A 14,696-nucleotide genomic window follows, 5' to 3' on the forward strand; every position below is an offset into this window, starting at 1 on the left:
ACCTCAGCTTTTACATCATATTGGTTGTGTAAGGGGTCCAAAGTTCTCCTGGTGTGAATTTAGTCAGCAACCAGGTATTGAAATAACATATACTGGCCTACTTCTCTTTTTTTTCTGAATCACCCCAAAGTACTATGGGGGCAGAGAATCCCCTGGTAGTGGAGGACAATATGGCAAATAATTGGATCCTCCTCTTTCCTAGATTTTTGGCCTGTCTGGAGAGCTCTGTGACTAGGGTGCCTGTGATTGGAACCTTCAGAACTTCCTCTATGACCTAACCTTGGGGCATAATTCACTGGGAGATGCCCTGTCTTTCCCAAGTTCTTACAGGCTTGGTGGACTCTCATAAGCCCAACCCGACTTCAACATCTTATAGCTTTCACTTAAAACTAACAAATGATTACCTTTTACAACAGAAGTGGAAACAGAAGCTTAATTCTTGATTTTGCTACAATTTCTCCCTGGTTTCAGATCTCTGGCTATAACTTACCCACTCAGTAGAGACAGGTAAGCTGGTAGCTACATGAATATTCAGTAATTTAGGAAATTGTGTATTTTAATCTCATTATTTCCTTTCTAATATGCTTCCCCATCACAAATCATTAGGATGCTAATGTAGTTACTATAACCACCTCATTCTAATCTTGAAATCCACTCTACCATTTTTCAGAGCATAGATTTAAGGGCAATAGAAGAGTAGATATTATTATGGATTCATTAATTTTATGAACTGCATATTTATTTGAAACCTATAACTTATCAAGAATAATTTTGTAATGTAAGGAACACTCTGGCCTTGGCTATTTTATATCATTATTTTTCTTATTTAGAAGGATAGCAAGTTAAATAGATGTGATTGCTGCCCTTTATTAAAGGCCAACAGATACACTGAAAACCTAAATAACAAAGACCAAGATAATTATATAGGAATAAAATGGTAGGGCTGGAATATATTTACATTATATATAGGAAAAGGAAATCTTGTGTATCTTAAAACCATCTCTAGAACTGAGAAGAAAGAGGTATATCTGCTGTAGACACAGAAAGTGTGTTTTTTAAGATTTTGCTCACCAATGGGTTAAAAAAGTCATTAGGAGAAGAGTCTAACTTGGTGGCTACCAAAATTATTTTCCTTTTAGAAACACCAATCGGTTTCTAACAATGATACTTTGGACCAGAGTGCCTTTTAAAATAAAGGAAGAAGAAACATCATATGAAATAGCAAGTAGAGGGACTGTTATTGCTGAACTGATGAAGCCTGTTTTCTAGTTTCTCATTCTTAGACCTAGGAGTCTTCAGAAGATTCCCCTTTCCAAAAATCAAACTTGCTACACTAAATTCTCTCTTTCTCTCAAATTTCCCAATTCGATAAAACTGGGGAAAAAAGGAAGATGGGGTATTCTTTGGCCATTGGTAAAGTCAGCAAAAGTTTATGATTTTTAAAAAAAAAGCGCATCAATTTATGTGTCTTTAAAAAAGGAGTAAATTTTGAAGAAAAAGCTTAAGTCGGTCTTTTGCCGGGGTAATGAAGACATGGGTTAATTTCCACGTGATTCTGGGAATCAAACATCTCAGAGAAGGGGGTGGGGTAGGTTGCTTCTTCAAATGCACGAACATTTCCCGGTGGATCCCTGGACAAACCAGGTCAAAAAGCATCTATTAAAGTGCCTACAAGAGCCATGAATCCTATGCTAAGCACTGGGAATACAAAGAAAAGTAAAAAAGGGAGTGGAGTTCGGTTGGATTCCTGGCTCCGAATGGAGCCAAAGGAATAAAAGGAGGAAAAGAAACACACACTGGGGAAAAGGTTAATACTGAGAGGTCCTCTGCGGGTACCACAGGGATCTCAAGACACTTCTGGGGAGGGGAAAGGATCAGATCCCGCCCACTCACTTCCGGGCGCACACTCAGTTCCTCCTCCCGACCCAGGTCGCAAGAGGCGGGGAAAGGGTTTCCCCGGACGCATGCGCACCCAGTCACCTTTGCTCTTGGGAATGGTCCCCTTTTCACCCTAAACAACCGCTTCTACACCCAACCCCTCCACCCCCCCCCCCGTTGCATCTACCACTCTCGGGGGGGGGGGCAAGAATCCTCCAGGTATTCAGAAGCCCTTCTCCCATTTCCTTAGAGAAAGGAAAAGCGCGAGAGTGCTTCCTTTTAAAAGTATCTTCGAGATATCGAGATATCCCATGTCCGTGTCGGAGTAACCGGAAAGTAGGGGCACCAAGGTTTCTGCTCGCAGATTCCCTTCTCCCCATGTCTCTCCTTAGCGGAGCCGGGTTAGAGTGGCACGCCCGGATCCCAGCTGATCAGCTGCTGGGGCCTTGGCGTCGGCTCTTCCCACAGGCGAGACCATTCTCGACCCACGAGGAGGGGTGGGGCAGTAAAGTTGGGGAAGGAGGAGGGGGGAGAGGAGGAGGAGGAAGCGGCCATTGTCCGGTCAGCGCAGCCTCCGGGGAGGGGCGGGGAGGAGTGTGTATTACGAAGTAAGCTAGACCCCGGGGCTCCGCCGCGGCTGCCGCTAGCCCACAGCGGGGGGACCAGGGGGGCCAGCGCCGCCACACGGGGACATCTCTCGGGCCAGGGAGCGGCGGTGGGACCTGCCGAGGGCGCCGGGTCTTCCCTCCTCCCCCGTGGGTCCCTCCTTCCATCAACACACCTCCTACCCTTCCTCTCGGGCTCCCCTCCCCTCACCACGCACCGCCTCTCCCACCCCTGTTTCCGCAGGCCGAGTGGTGCGGCCCGCCTCCAGCTGACCGGCCTGGAATCCCGGCTCCGAGCCCCGGACTCGCGCCTGCCCGCGCGCTCCCCCTCCCCCCGCCTCGAGCCCCCCGACGCCGCCGCTGCCGCCTCCTCAGCCTCCGCCTCCGCTTCGTCCTCCACGGGCCCAGGCCGCCGTCGCCGTCGCTGCCGTCGCCGCCGCTGCCGCCGCCGAGCACCGCTGCCGCCGAGCACCATGGGAGACGCCGGGAGCGAGCGCAGCAAAGCGCCTAGCCTGCCGCCTCGGTGCCCCTGCGGCTTCTGGGGGTGAGTGCTGGGGTCCGGAGCTGGGACGCTGGGAGAGGCGCGGGGCGGGCAAGGGCGAGGAGGGGGGTGGGTCGAGCTGCGGCCCTGGCGGGGTTGGGGGGGCAGTGTTAGGCTCCGGTCGGGCCTACGGGGGGAGCTGGGGCAGTGTCCCGAGGCTGGGCCTGGACTGGTAAGAGGGAGGGAGTTGTGCCCAGGACTCCTCCTTCCTTCCCCCCCATATTCCCCTCCCTACACTTTTCTATCCCCTCCCCCCACTTTCCTATCTTCCTCTCCCCACTTTTCTATCATCTTTCCCTGCATCCTTCTGCCCCCCTTCTCCTTATCTCCTCTCCACTTTTCTACTCTTCTGCACCCTTTTATTCCTTCACCCACTTTTCTATCTCATACCCTCTCGAACCTTTTTGTCCCCTTCCGCTCAAGCCTTTGTGTCCCCTTTCCCACCACCTTTACTATTCCCCTTTCCCTCTCACTTTTCTGCCCCCTGCTCACCTTTCTGCCCTTTCCCTTCTTAATTGGGGTGGGGCGCGCAGAATTGCAACTCTCAGTGCAAATCCCTCCTCCCCCGGAGTTTTTCCCCCCTCCTGAGTTTCTTCCCCCTCCCCCAGCATCCAAATTGGGGTCTGGGCTGGTGCCCAGGCTGCAAGAGGGCATACCCTCCTCCCCCCTATCCTCCAGAGACTTGCATCATCACTTCCTAGATTATATCCCAGTGCCCCATTTGCTTTTCTTTATCGAGGGCAAAACCCTGAGCTGGTGTAAGAGGCATTCTGGCAAAGTAATGTCATGCCTTTTTTGGAGTTGTCCTTAAAAGTAGTTTGGTTTAGTGTCTTTTTTTTTTTAATAGAAAAGGCACAACAAAAATCTTCCTGTCAAACATCTTGCCTAATCAGTCTGGCTAGTGAAGGTAGCTCAATCAGCAGGTGCTTTATATATGGTTGTCCTTTTTCTATATTGTAAGGGGTGGGGGTGGGGAATGAAATCTTTAGACTTCGGTGATTGATGGTTTTTTTTAATGACAGTTGGCACTTCCTAGTGGAAGGTCAAAGCAAGTCTGATAATAAGCCATAGGATTAAGATAAGGTATTAAAGGCATAAATGTTTTTTTTTGACTGAAGTTTTCTTTCATCCTGATAAAACTGAGACTTAATGTGCTTAGTGTCTTGAAAAAAAAATTTGGTGTCACAAGAATCATCTGATTGTAGTTTATTATACAAAGATATCTGGCTTAAAAGTAGCTATATTGGGGGGCAGCTGGGTAGCTCAGTGGATTGAGAGCCAGGCCTAGAGATGGGAGGTCCTAGGTTCAAATGTGACCTCAGACATTTCCCAGCTGTGTGACCCTGGGCAAGTCACTTGACACCCATTGCCTAGTTCTTACCACTCTTCTGCCTTGGAACCAATACATAGTATTGATTATAAAATAGAAGGTAAGAGTTAAAAAAAAAAGTAGCTAGATTGCTCATGACAACCAATACTCATGATGTTTTGGAGGTCGATTTCCTAGCAACAAGTTTGTCTTCTTGGTACCATTATTCAAAGCATTGTTGAAACATTTAAAATTGTTGAGGAAGATATTTTTTATTTTTAGCAATACTCTTCTGAATTAGAGCTAGAGAGATTGCTATTTCTGTTCCTGGCTTATGCTAACCTAATAGGACTTGTGTTTTTGATACTTGGTCTGGAGCTTTTTGTGACCTTAATTTGCCTAGGAGGAACAGTGCTTATAGTTTTTATAGGTGAAAAAAGTTTTTAAAATATCAGACTTTTCTTCAAATTATATTTGGGCTTAATAGTAAAGGCCAAGAATAATGCCTTATTTTTATCCTATATATATCAAATATATATGTACAGCCATTTTCTCAATGGGGCATCTTTCTGGTGCTAGTCAGTATGGATGGAGGGTTCTTCTGCAAACCAAGAATCCCTGAGTTCTGATCCTTCCTCTGACATACACTAACTGTATGATTTTAGAAAAGACATTTAACTTGTCTTTGTGCCACACAACTCTGACTGAATTGTGGAGAAGGTGCTGACTTGCTTTATTGGAGTCTGGTGTTCTCTATACCATTGAAGTCTTAGATAGTCTTGATCTCTATTAATGAAAACTTTGAGTATGTATTTTCATAAAAGGAAATGGTAGCAGTGATGTTGACTGGGAGTTTTTGAGCTTGTTGGATATCTTTTATAGGAGGAATTTTGAGATTTCTTAGGGTTTTAACTGCCTTCCTATTTTCAGGAAAGGGAAATTTCTTTGAAAACATTCTTTATTCAGGCACTCTATGGGAGTTGTATCTCTAAAAAGTAAATCAGTTAAGGACCCAAACCTCAAATTCTGCTTTTGGAATCAGTCAGTAAACATGCCATCCATGTGCCAGGTACTGTTGCTAGGTGTTAGAGTTACAAAAAGAGACAAAAGACAACCCCCACTCTTGGGGAGCTCACAGTTCATTGGGGGCTATAATTTACAAACAACTATGTACAATATAAACAATCTATTTTATTTATATATATTCATACATTCTTATATATTTATATCAGTTGGAACTTGAAGGAAGCCAGGGAGATAGATTCCTTAAGAGGAACTTCTATTGACACCACACTTAATGATATTTCTGTTGTTATTGTCACAATTTGGCTTTTATTCCTTATGCCATTAATCACTTTGAGAAACTGGTTATAGCTAAATGTTAAATGTGGAAATATTTGGGCCCCCTTTAGGAAGGAATTAACAAATGGCAAATGTTCTTAATCCATTTGAATTTGTATCCAGTTTTGTTGCTATTTGAGTGATAATTCCTTTATAGATGAAGTCATTTTATAGCACAGGGATTCTTAACCGGGGTCCACAAACTCTCAAAAAGGGGTCCATGGATATGTATTTCATGGCTAGGGGTTATGAACTTGGATTATGAACTAGGAAAAAATAACATCTTTTAAGTATCATGGATTTCTTTTCTAATATATATTTTCCTTTATAAATTTAAAAACATTCTGAGAAGAATTCTATAATATAAAAAAAGTTAATGATCCATGTTCTAATTCTTTACATATATAACCAATTTCCTTTTGCCTGGTCTTGAAACGATCTACCCTAATTTATACCAAATTGCTCTCTGATTTCACATGTATTATAACAAGGTTGTTGTTTTTAGGATGAAATAATATTGTAGAACATTTCTATTTCATAATATTTAGACTTGTAGTGAAGTTCAAGTTGAACATTGCATTTCAGTGAGTCATAGATTGATGTGTGTATATATATGACAAATTTGAAATGTTATTTCTACTGTTTCTTTTGGTGAGATCCAAACATCTTAAATGGTTTGAATACCTGCAATGTACTAATGAACTAAAAGTTTACACTGACTTTTGAAAGTAATGTTGAAATAAAGTGACTCAGAGATAGAACTCATAGAGGGATAGAGCGAAGATTGTAAATATAGTACAAGAATTATGTATTTATAGGTCAGTGGAGAAGGTGATGGGAGAGTATCAGGAAAGACTGAAATGATATTCCTGAGCAATACTGTAGGTCTAAGCTCTAAAATCTTGTCAAATCTTTTCATTCATTAAAGGTTTTAAAGAAGAGCTCTACTTCTGTAACAGGAAGTTCTGTGTTGCAAAAGAGTTTAAGCTTTATTTAATATTAGTGTCTCAAAGAGCATGGGAGAGACTATGGCTGTACCCCATTAAGATGCATCTTTTTTACTTACACAATAAGAGGAATCAAACTCAATGTAGGCAAAAATGTAATTGGAAATGTTTAAGAAAATAAATAAAAATACAGTCCAACATAGATAATGTTAGTGATTTTCTTTGTTAATAAGTAACCAAGGGATGCATTTCTATTTGAGTTTTAAAACCACTCTTGTAAGGAATATCCTTGAGAAATATTTATAACAAAAGAAAGCAAGCTGGTCAGATGCTATATATGAAAAATAATTGATAGCTCAAGTGCGCACCCATCCTCTCTGAATATCAAAGGATCTCAAAGAAGACTTTCAGCAGGTCAAGCAGATCCCCTGAAGAGGGGACATTGATGAATGTAAGTTCCTAGACAACCATGACATGGTGTGATAAGGTATGGATGAGCTGTCATCTTCAGTCCGCTGGACAACACCTCCTTTGCTGAGATCCCAAATTATTTTTTTGATGAGATACTGTATTATTCAGAGTATTGAGTGTCTATGTAAATAATTAAGGACCATATAAGATATTGATTATAGTAAGAATAATATAAATTTATAATGTTTCTGATAATGAGAAAGTTAAATTAATGCTGGATTATGTCACAAAACAAATCATATGGGATAACTTTTCCTTAGGCACCTGCCAAGGAGAAATACTTTTCTTTTTGTCCTAATGGAGCATTTTGTCTTCTAACTAGGCCTGTTAAAGATAACCATTGTAAACCCTATACAAGAACAAGTTTACTAAAGAATCTGTAGATTTTAGAGATAAAGGGAAAGAATTAGAAAATATATTCATAGGGTTTTTTTAAAATGAAGAGGTACTCCTAAAAGTTGGAAGTAATTTTAAAATACAAAATAAATTCCATTCTTGAAAAAATAGATACAAATATATTGTAAATATATTATGATTAGTTTCATCCCATTTCATTTTGATCAGTTGAAAGGCTTACTCACTAGTTTTGTTAAATAATGGAGCTTGGTGGCAGCTGGGTAGCTCAGTGGATTGAGAGCCAGGCCTAGAGATGGGAGGTCCTAGGTTCAAATTTGGCTTCAAGACTCTTCCCAGCTGTGTGACCTTGGGCAAGTCACTTAACCCCCCTTGCCTATCCCATACCACTCTTCTGCCTTTCCAAGAGAGAAGGTAAGGGTTAAAAATAATAATAATGGGGCTTAATGGATATTTATGTTGAGATCAGGCTTTAGAGTTTGTATAGAATATTATCAACTCTTTCTGACAATACACGAATCATTTGCTTGCCATGCTTGAGCTTATACCTCTATGATTATTGATAGAATCTAGTTTTGTTTCTTAAGTCTTCTGGCTAGAACATTTTGCTATACTTTAGCAGTATCTTCAATTGTCTAGTTCATTTGAACATGAATCATCAATCAGTTAAATGTACATTTTAGTGATGCCACTGATTACCCCTTGATTATGTAAACCACTGAAAGAAACATTTTAAGATACACAATTTGTTTATGTGGTTAATTTACACCTTTGATGATTTTATATATATTACTGCATATAGAGCAGAGAATAAAATTCAGTGTCTTTACATTAAAAACTGGCCAACTTTTCCTTTTCATTTACTTTCCATAAAATACATAGGAGTTGGCACATAATACTCTTTAAAAAGTTCTTTTTAAAACTCTTTAACTCTCTGTCTTAGTATCAGTTCTAAGACAGAGGAGCAGCAAGGACTAGTCAATCAGTTAAATGACTTGCCAAGGGTCACACAACTAGGAAATATATGAAGGCTAGATTTGATTCTGGGACCTCTCATCTCCCTATCGAGTGAGTCACCTAACTGCCTCAAAAGAACAGTTTAGAAAGCAAGGGTATTATAGGTCTTTTTTGTTTCTTAAACTTAACTTTTCTATTTCCATTATTTTAAAAGACAGTAGTTTCCCAGAATCAGGATTTTTTAACACAGGGCAAATGGATGGTTCCTTTTTAAACCTTAATTTGACTAGAAGTCTTGGAATAAACATCTGACTAAAGGTCTCATAAACCTTTCTTGGTGTCAAAGTTTACTGTTTGTCTTTGTAAACAATCATGACTGGAAAAATCAGAGGGGCAAGAATCCTTTGGGGAAAAAAAGGCAAACTAATCCCTGAGAATCTAGTGTAGGATAATAAATGATATTTCCTTTGAGATTGAGGTTCAAATTCCAAAATAAGCCAGAAATATTTTATTCTGTAGATTCTATTTGCTCTGTAGTGCACATTGTTAACGTAGATCTAGAGCTGGAAAGGACATTAGAGATTATAGAGTTCAACTCTTCCCGTTTTACAGAAGAGAGAACTGAGGAACAAAGAAAGGGAGGGATTTATTGAATATAATGTGAGCAGAGGTGGGATTTTAACACAGGCCCTCATCTATGGACTCCAGTATTTTTTTTTCACTGTCCTACATACATTTTATGTTGATCATAACAAATACTGTGACTAGAATTGGGATTACAACATCATAGTGAACTGATCAACCTTTGTGGACCTAAACTTTCAGAGAAAGACCTGAGGGTAGCCTTACAAACTAGGAAGCAAAGCTTTCTCTTATAGTTTAGGTATTCCTAAATTTTAATGAATTGGTTTTCTTGTCAGTATGACTGTTTTCTCTACCATTGCTGAGAACTCATTCATCCTTATCCTTTGTTAGCTCTGTTCAGTTTTAATGCATATTGACTTAAATGTTTAGATTTCTGTCCTGTTTGACTCTGTGGGACTCGTGTTTAGATTATGGAAAATAATGGTTATAGCTGTAAGGTATATAAAATGCTGTCTGTTCATTCTCATTTGAATTTTAAGAGCCACCTTATGAAATAGAAATCATTAATTCCATTTTACAGATGAGGAAAACAGTCTTAAAAGGGGTTGTGATTTACCTATAGTCATAGGCAGTAAGTGTTGGTTCAGAATTTGAACCTAGATCTTTTTTGATTTCACAACTAGTCTTCATTCTTTGGGTTATATTACACTGTCTCTAATACATCTCAGGGGTCTAGAATTGGCATGAGAGATCTTTTTATCTCGTAGTATACCTGTTTGGCTTAAATTCTATTATATAACTGTCTTTATGTAGTTAATTGTATTCTAGCTTAAGCTTATATAATGCTTAGTGGAAGAATCCCATTCTTAGGCCAGTTATCTCTTTTTTCCTTTAGTCAATTATTAGAATTAGAACTTATACAAAATTAATTTTTAATTCAGGGCTTCTTATGATGGCTAATGAATGACTCAGGTTTTCTTTCCTTAGCTCAATACCAAAGAAATGATTTTATGGATCCTGTGTTAAGTTTGAGAGATACATTTATTGTGAGATTTTGACTACAGGTTTGTTTTTTGGATGGGTTTATACGAACTGATTTTAGTGGAAAATAGTACAAGATGGGTTTACTACACCTTACTCACTATTTTGCTTCATCCTAGTTAGAAGAAATAAAACCAAAGGCATTAATTCTTTTTGGTTTAGGCACTGAACCAGTTTTGAGTGGCCTAGAGATTTAGGAGTTCAGTAGTTTTGTAATGAGGTGGGGGGAGTCCAATAGAACTGGTATGAGGTTAAAAATGGGGATTGAAAGGATTCCTTCTGAGTCAGGGATTATTGTTCTCAAAGACATCCCCCAATTCTATAGATTCTTAGCTTTCTCTTTCAGCAGATCCTCTTTTCTTTCAGTGAAGGGCCCTATTATATGATACAGATCCAAATGGAGTTATTATAATGGAAACCTAGATTGCCTTTTTAGATCAGAGATTCTTTTTTTCTTTTTTCTTTTTCTTTCTTTAAACCCATAACTTTCAACTTAGAATCAATACTGTGTATTAGTTCCAAGGCAGAAGACTGGTAAAGGCTAGGCAATAGGGGTTAAGTGACTTGCCCAAGGCCACACAGCTAGGAAGTGTCTGAGGTCAGATTTGAACCCTGCCATCTCTGGGCCTGACTCTCAATCCACTGAGCCACCCAGCTGCTCCTAGATTAGAGATTCTTAATTTGGCATTTACATGTGGGATTTAGAGAATCAAAGGGATTACATCGTTATTTCAATATCATTGGTTTTCTTTGTATTTTATCAAACATTTTGAGAGGAGATCTTTAGGCTTCACCAGACAGGTAAAGTATCTATGACACAAAAAATATTAAGCCTTTGCTTAGATGGGAATTTGTTTTCTTTTTTTTTAGGGTGCTCATCTTTAGCTGCTAAGTAGCTTTTGTAAAAACTAGACTATATTCAAAATAAATTTTGGATAACAGCTTTTGATGAAATTAGGGATAAATGCATTTCCCAGTAAATTATAGCATAAACCCTCATATAGGGGCCAAGTTAAAAACTCTGACCTAAAGAGGTATTCTGGGTCTCTCTTAGAACAATAATTCCATTTGGATCTGATATAGAGCCCTTCACTCAGTGAAAAGAGGATATACAAAAATTTTACATATCATAGGGGAGAATGTATATTTGAGGTATATGGTGTATTTCAGTTATAAAAACAATGACTTTGGGAGCTAGTGATATTTCTAAAGAGAGGCCAGAATGGAGATGTTGAGGAATTTTATGCTTCAGATTGAAATTTGTTTGCTTAACTTCCAAGGCTCCTTTCAATTCCAGGATTCTAAGATTTTAATGATTTGTTTTACCTCTACCTAGGAAGGGATGGATACTATATCATTTTAATGTTGTATAATCTCCGCTTGCAGATTTCTTTTTCACTTGCCACTGACATTCAGAAAACGAGGTTTTTCAAGTTTTTTGTGGTTGTGTATAACATTGTATATGTGCCTATATATTTAGTCTCCTATGTAACATTTTATTATATATAATTTAACTAGTTTGTCTCTAAATAGTAAAACAGCTTAACTGCTTACCTTGCTAATGAAGTGTTAGTGCCTTTTAATAACATCCAAATAGTCTCTGCATTAGCAAGTTATCTTAATCTTTTGGTTAAGATTAAAAGGGAAATAGCTATATGATCCATGATTAAATCTACCAGATCTGTTGACAGATAAACTAGATAATTTGTCACAGAATTCAGCAACCTTCTCAGTTATGATGTTTAATTGTACCATGGCCTTATAACTTAAATCAAGCTAAAAAGCCTTTTTGTAAAGTGGGAAGTTTAATTTTGGAGGAAAAGTATTAAATCACTCCATGGCATTTAAAAAACATTAGGGAGGGTAGCTGGGTAGCTCAGTGGATTAAGAGCTAGGCCTAGAGATGGGAGGTCCTGGGTTCAAATGTGGCCTCAAACAATTCCTAGCTGTGTGACCTTGGGCACCTCACTTACCCCTATTGCCCAACCCTTACCACTCTTATAGTATTGATTCTAAGGTGGAAGGTAAGGATTTAAAAAACAAACATTAGGGTTTCTGTCTTCAACTGGTTTGAAGTCCCAGACTGGATTAGCATTATGGTTTAATGAAAAAATGGCATTCACAGTGAGACCTTTTTATGTTGGCAGTATTGCTCCTGAATGACTTTGGGGGAGGGTGGGGGCACTGAAGTTTGAAGGTATCAAGAAACCTTTCAAAGGCCATCTGACAAAAGTTGCTGTTTTTGGGGTGTGTGCAAGGGGGGGGTCTCTTTGCTATTTATATACAGATTCCAAATATTGGAAAAAAAAACATTTTGTTATGCACACTTTTTGCTAGGTTGGGAATAAAGAGCAAAATTTTGAATTTTTTGTTCCGACATTGTATGTGGAAATGACAGGAAAAATTATATACTAGATTGGGCTTTTCAGGTGAGAAGACAGATGGTATCAGTTTTGGACATGTTGACTAAAGAAATTGTGGAATAAGATTGGTAGTATCCTGAAACAAGAATAGTTTAGATATTATGAACATTAGCCTTTAACCCTTATGGATGTTTCCTTATAGCCTCTAGAGTTGAAATACAAATTTGAACAGGTGCTATGTTGGGGAATGAAGTGAGAAAAGATATAAATAAAGCATCCTATCTTATATGCTTTATTTCATTTTCTCTGGGACTTTGTTTTCTCATCCATAAAATTATAGGGGTCTTAAGTGCAAGTGATCCTAAGTGAGCATCTGTGTGGAGTAAGAGGTTAGTGTTTCGGCTTCAAAGTCAAGAAAAACCTGGTTTTAAGGGCCTGTCTCTTGAACCTAGGCTTTATGATGCCAGACCAGTCACTTAACTTAACCTTAGTGGTCTAGGCAACTCTCTTGACATAGTTGCAAGAGAAGAAGGTTGTAACTTGTTGTATTTTAGTGGTCCTAAAACTACTTTTTCTGTGTTTCAGGTAGTTTCCCATTGTTCATTAGTCATGGTTTTGGTGTAGATACCTTTGTTCCTCTTGTCCATAGCTATTATCACCTTTAAGAAACTTCACAGCTTGCTCTGAGGCCTAATCTTTTTGGGCCAGATTACTGATTTTTAAAAAATCTCTTCTTATCTTTTCATCCCACCATTTTATTTACTTTTTCTGGACCATTTCTAGCTCTCGTATTTGTTGCAAACTATGGAGTTAGAACAGCTCCTTTTTTTTTATCAGTTCAGAAATCTTTTTGCATTTATGTTGTTGTTGAAGGAGGGTTATAGGAGAAGGCAGCTATGATACTGGTTTTTCAGCTTATTGAAAAATTCGACTGTCTTACCTTATGTTCTTTCTGTAAGAGGGAGTCAATATGAAATGGCCTTTCCCTGCCATGAGTTGAAGGAGAAGAATGGGAAGATGGAAAATGACCCAGTTCATAAAAGGGTCAGTGAAAAAATATCCTTATCAAATGGGAAAAGCAAGAAATGTGTTTTTTTGGGGGGTGATATTTGAAGAGTTGTGAAGAATTGGGAGAATGAAAGGTAAACATACTTTTAATTTTAGGAGATAGTTCAGTGTAACAGACTTCATACACCCTGTCTAGAAAATCACTTATATCTTGTATAGTGATTTCTGGTTTAGTTGATTTTGGAAAACAGAATTAATCTCATTCACAGGGCTTTTGTGAAGCTTACTGAATATTTTGAAAGGACTCACCTCATCTGATGAGAGGTACTGTGTTAGAGCTTATTATAGTGCAAGTGTTATTAAATAAAGAATGTAGGCATTACAGCATAAAATCAGCAAATAGTTAAAAAGGTTGTAGGAACATAAAAAGACATGACTCTGTGATTTCAAAAGATCATCTTACCCAAAACTAGTCTATTTACCATAAAAAGTGTTTTTGATACATTATTAATAGATGTTTGTTCAATAAATGTCTTATAGGACATATGTATATTTTTGATGCATATAAAATGGTGTCACTTGTGAAGGGGGTTGGGTAGCATTTGAAATAACATCTTTAGTGTTGATTAAATGCAGATGCTGTTGTCAGAATTTAATGAGTAGCATATACAATTTGATTTAGTGAATCAATTACATATTTGAACTTTAGGCTTTTTTGCTTAAGAAACACTTTTTTAAAGGAAAATATTAGAGGGTAAACTTAAACCAAGAAGGGGCAAAATTTTTTGTTCATGATAGTTTGTACATTTTCACTGATCCATGAAAATAAATTTTTTTTTAATATGAGCTGTATGTGTTAAACTTACTTAGGGAAATAATATATTTATGTGATTGAGGCTTTCTTTACCTTTAATCTTATGTTTTATGTTACTGACCTGAAAAATTAGATCCTGCTTCAGATTTGATATAATTTTCTTTTAAGTTTGCCTGTATTTGTAATTCATGTTTTGAGGAAACAAATGCTTGGCATTATTTCAACATAGGTTGATCACATGTTTATCTATTAGCTGTTGTTTAAAAGGATAAATTTTAATTTTAAAAATCATATCAGTAAATGTTTACCCAAAAAGCCCTTTTGATTGTAGTAGTAACTAACTTGATATTGCATCATTTTAGAATTTGCCAATGGGTAGGTAAAGAGGAAAGGTTGTACCTCTGTAGAGGTTGATTTGATTCCCCCATAGCTTCTAAAATACAGGACAACAACCAAACAACCAGTCATTGACTGTTGCTGGA

At 38.4% G+C, this 14,696-nt stretch overlaps 1 protein-coding gene across 5 annotated transcripts in view; it reads left to right on the forward strand.

The window, feature by feature from the left end:
• Positions 1 to 320: 320 nt before the first annotated feature.
• ZFAND3 (zinc finger AN1-type containing 3) overlaps positions 321 to 14,696 on the forward strand; it is a 361,587-nt gene continuing 347,211 nt past the window's right edge. Inside the window, exons 1-2 of one of the 5 annotated variants that reach the window (XM_056818160.1) lie at positions 321 to 507; positions 2,728 to 3,027. In XM_056818160.1, coding sequence (XP_056674138.1) covers positions 2,957 to 3,027 — 71 coding nt within the window. In that variant the 5' untranslated portion in view covers positions 321 to 507; positions 2,728 to 2,956. Of the gene's footprint in view, positions 508 to 1,946; positions 2,098 to 2,415; positions 3,028 to 14,696 lie in introns of those variants that run through there. The other 4 variants (XM_056818159.1, XM_007483822.3, XM_001370109.3 and 1 more) reach the window with 4 other exon arrangements.

The sequence above is a fragment of the Monodelphis domestica genome, chromosome 2 (assembly GCF_027887165.1).
Source record: "Monodelphis domestica isolate mMonDom1 chromosome 2, mMonDom1.pri, whole genome shotgun sequence".
Taxonomy (NCBI): Eukaryota; Metazoa; Chordata; class Mammalia; order Didelphimorphia; family Didelphidae; genus Monodelphis; species Monodelphis domestica.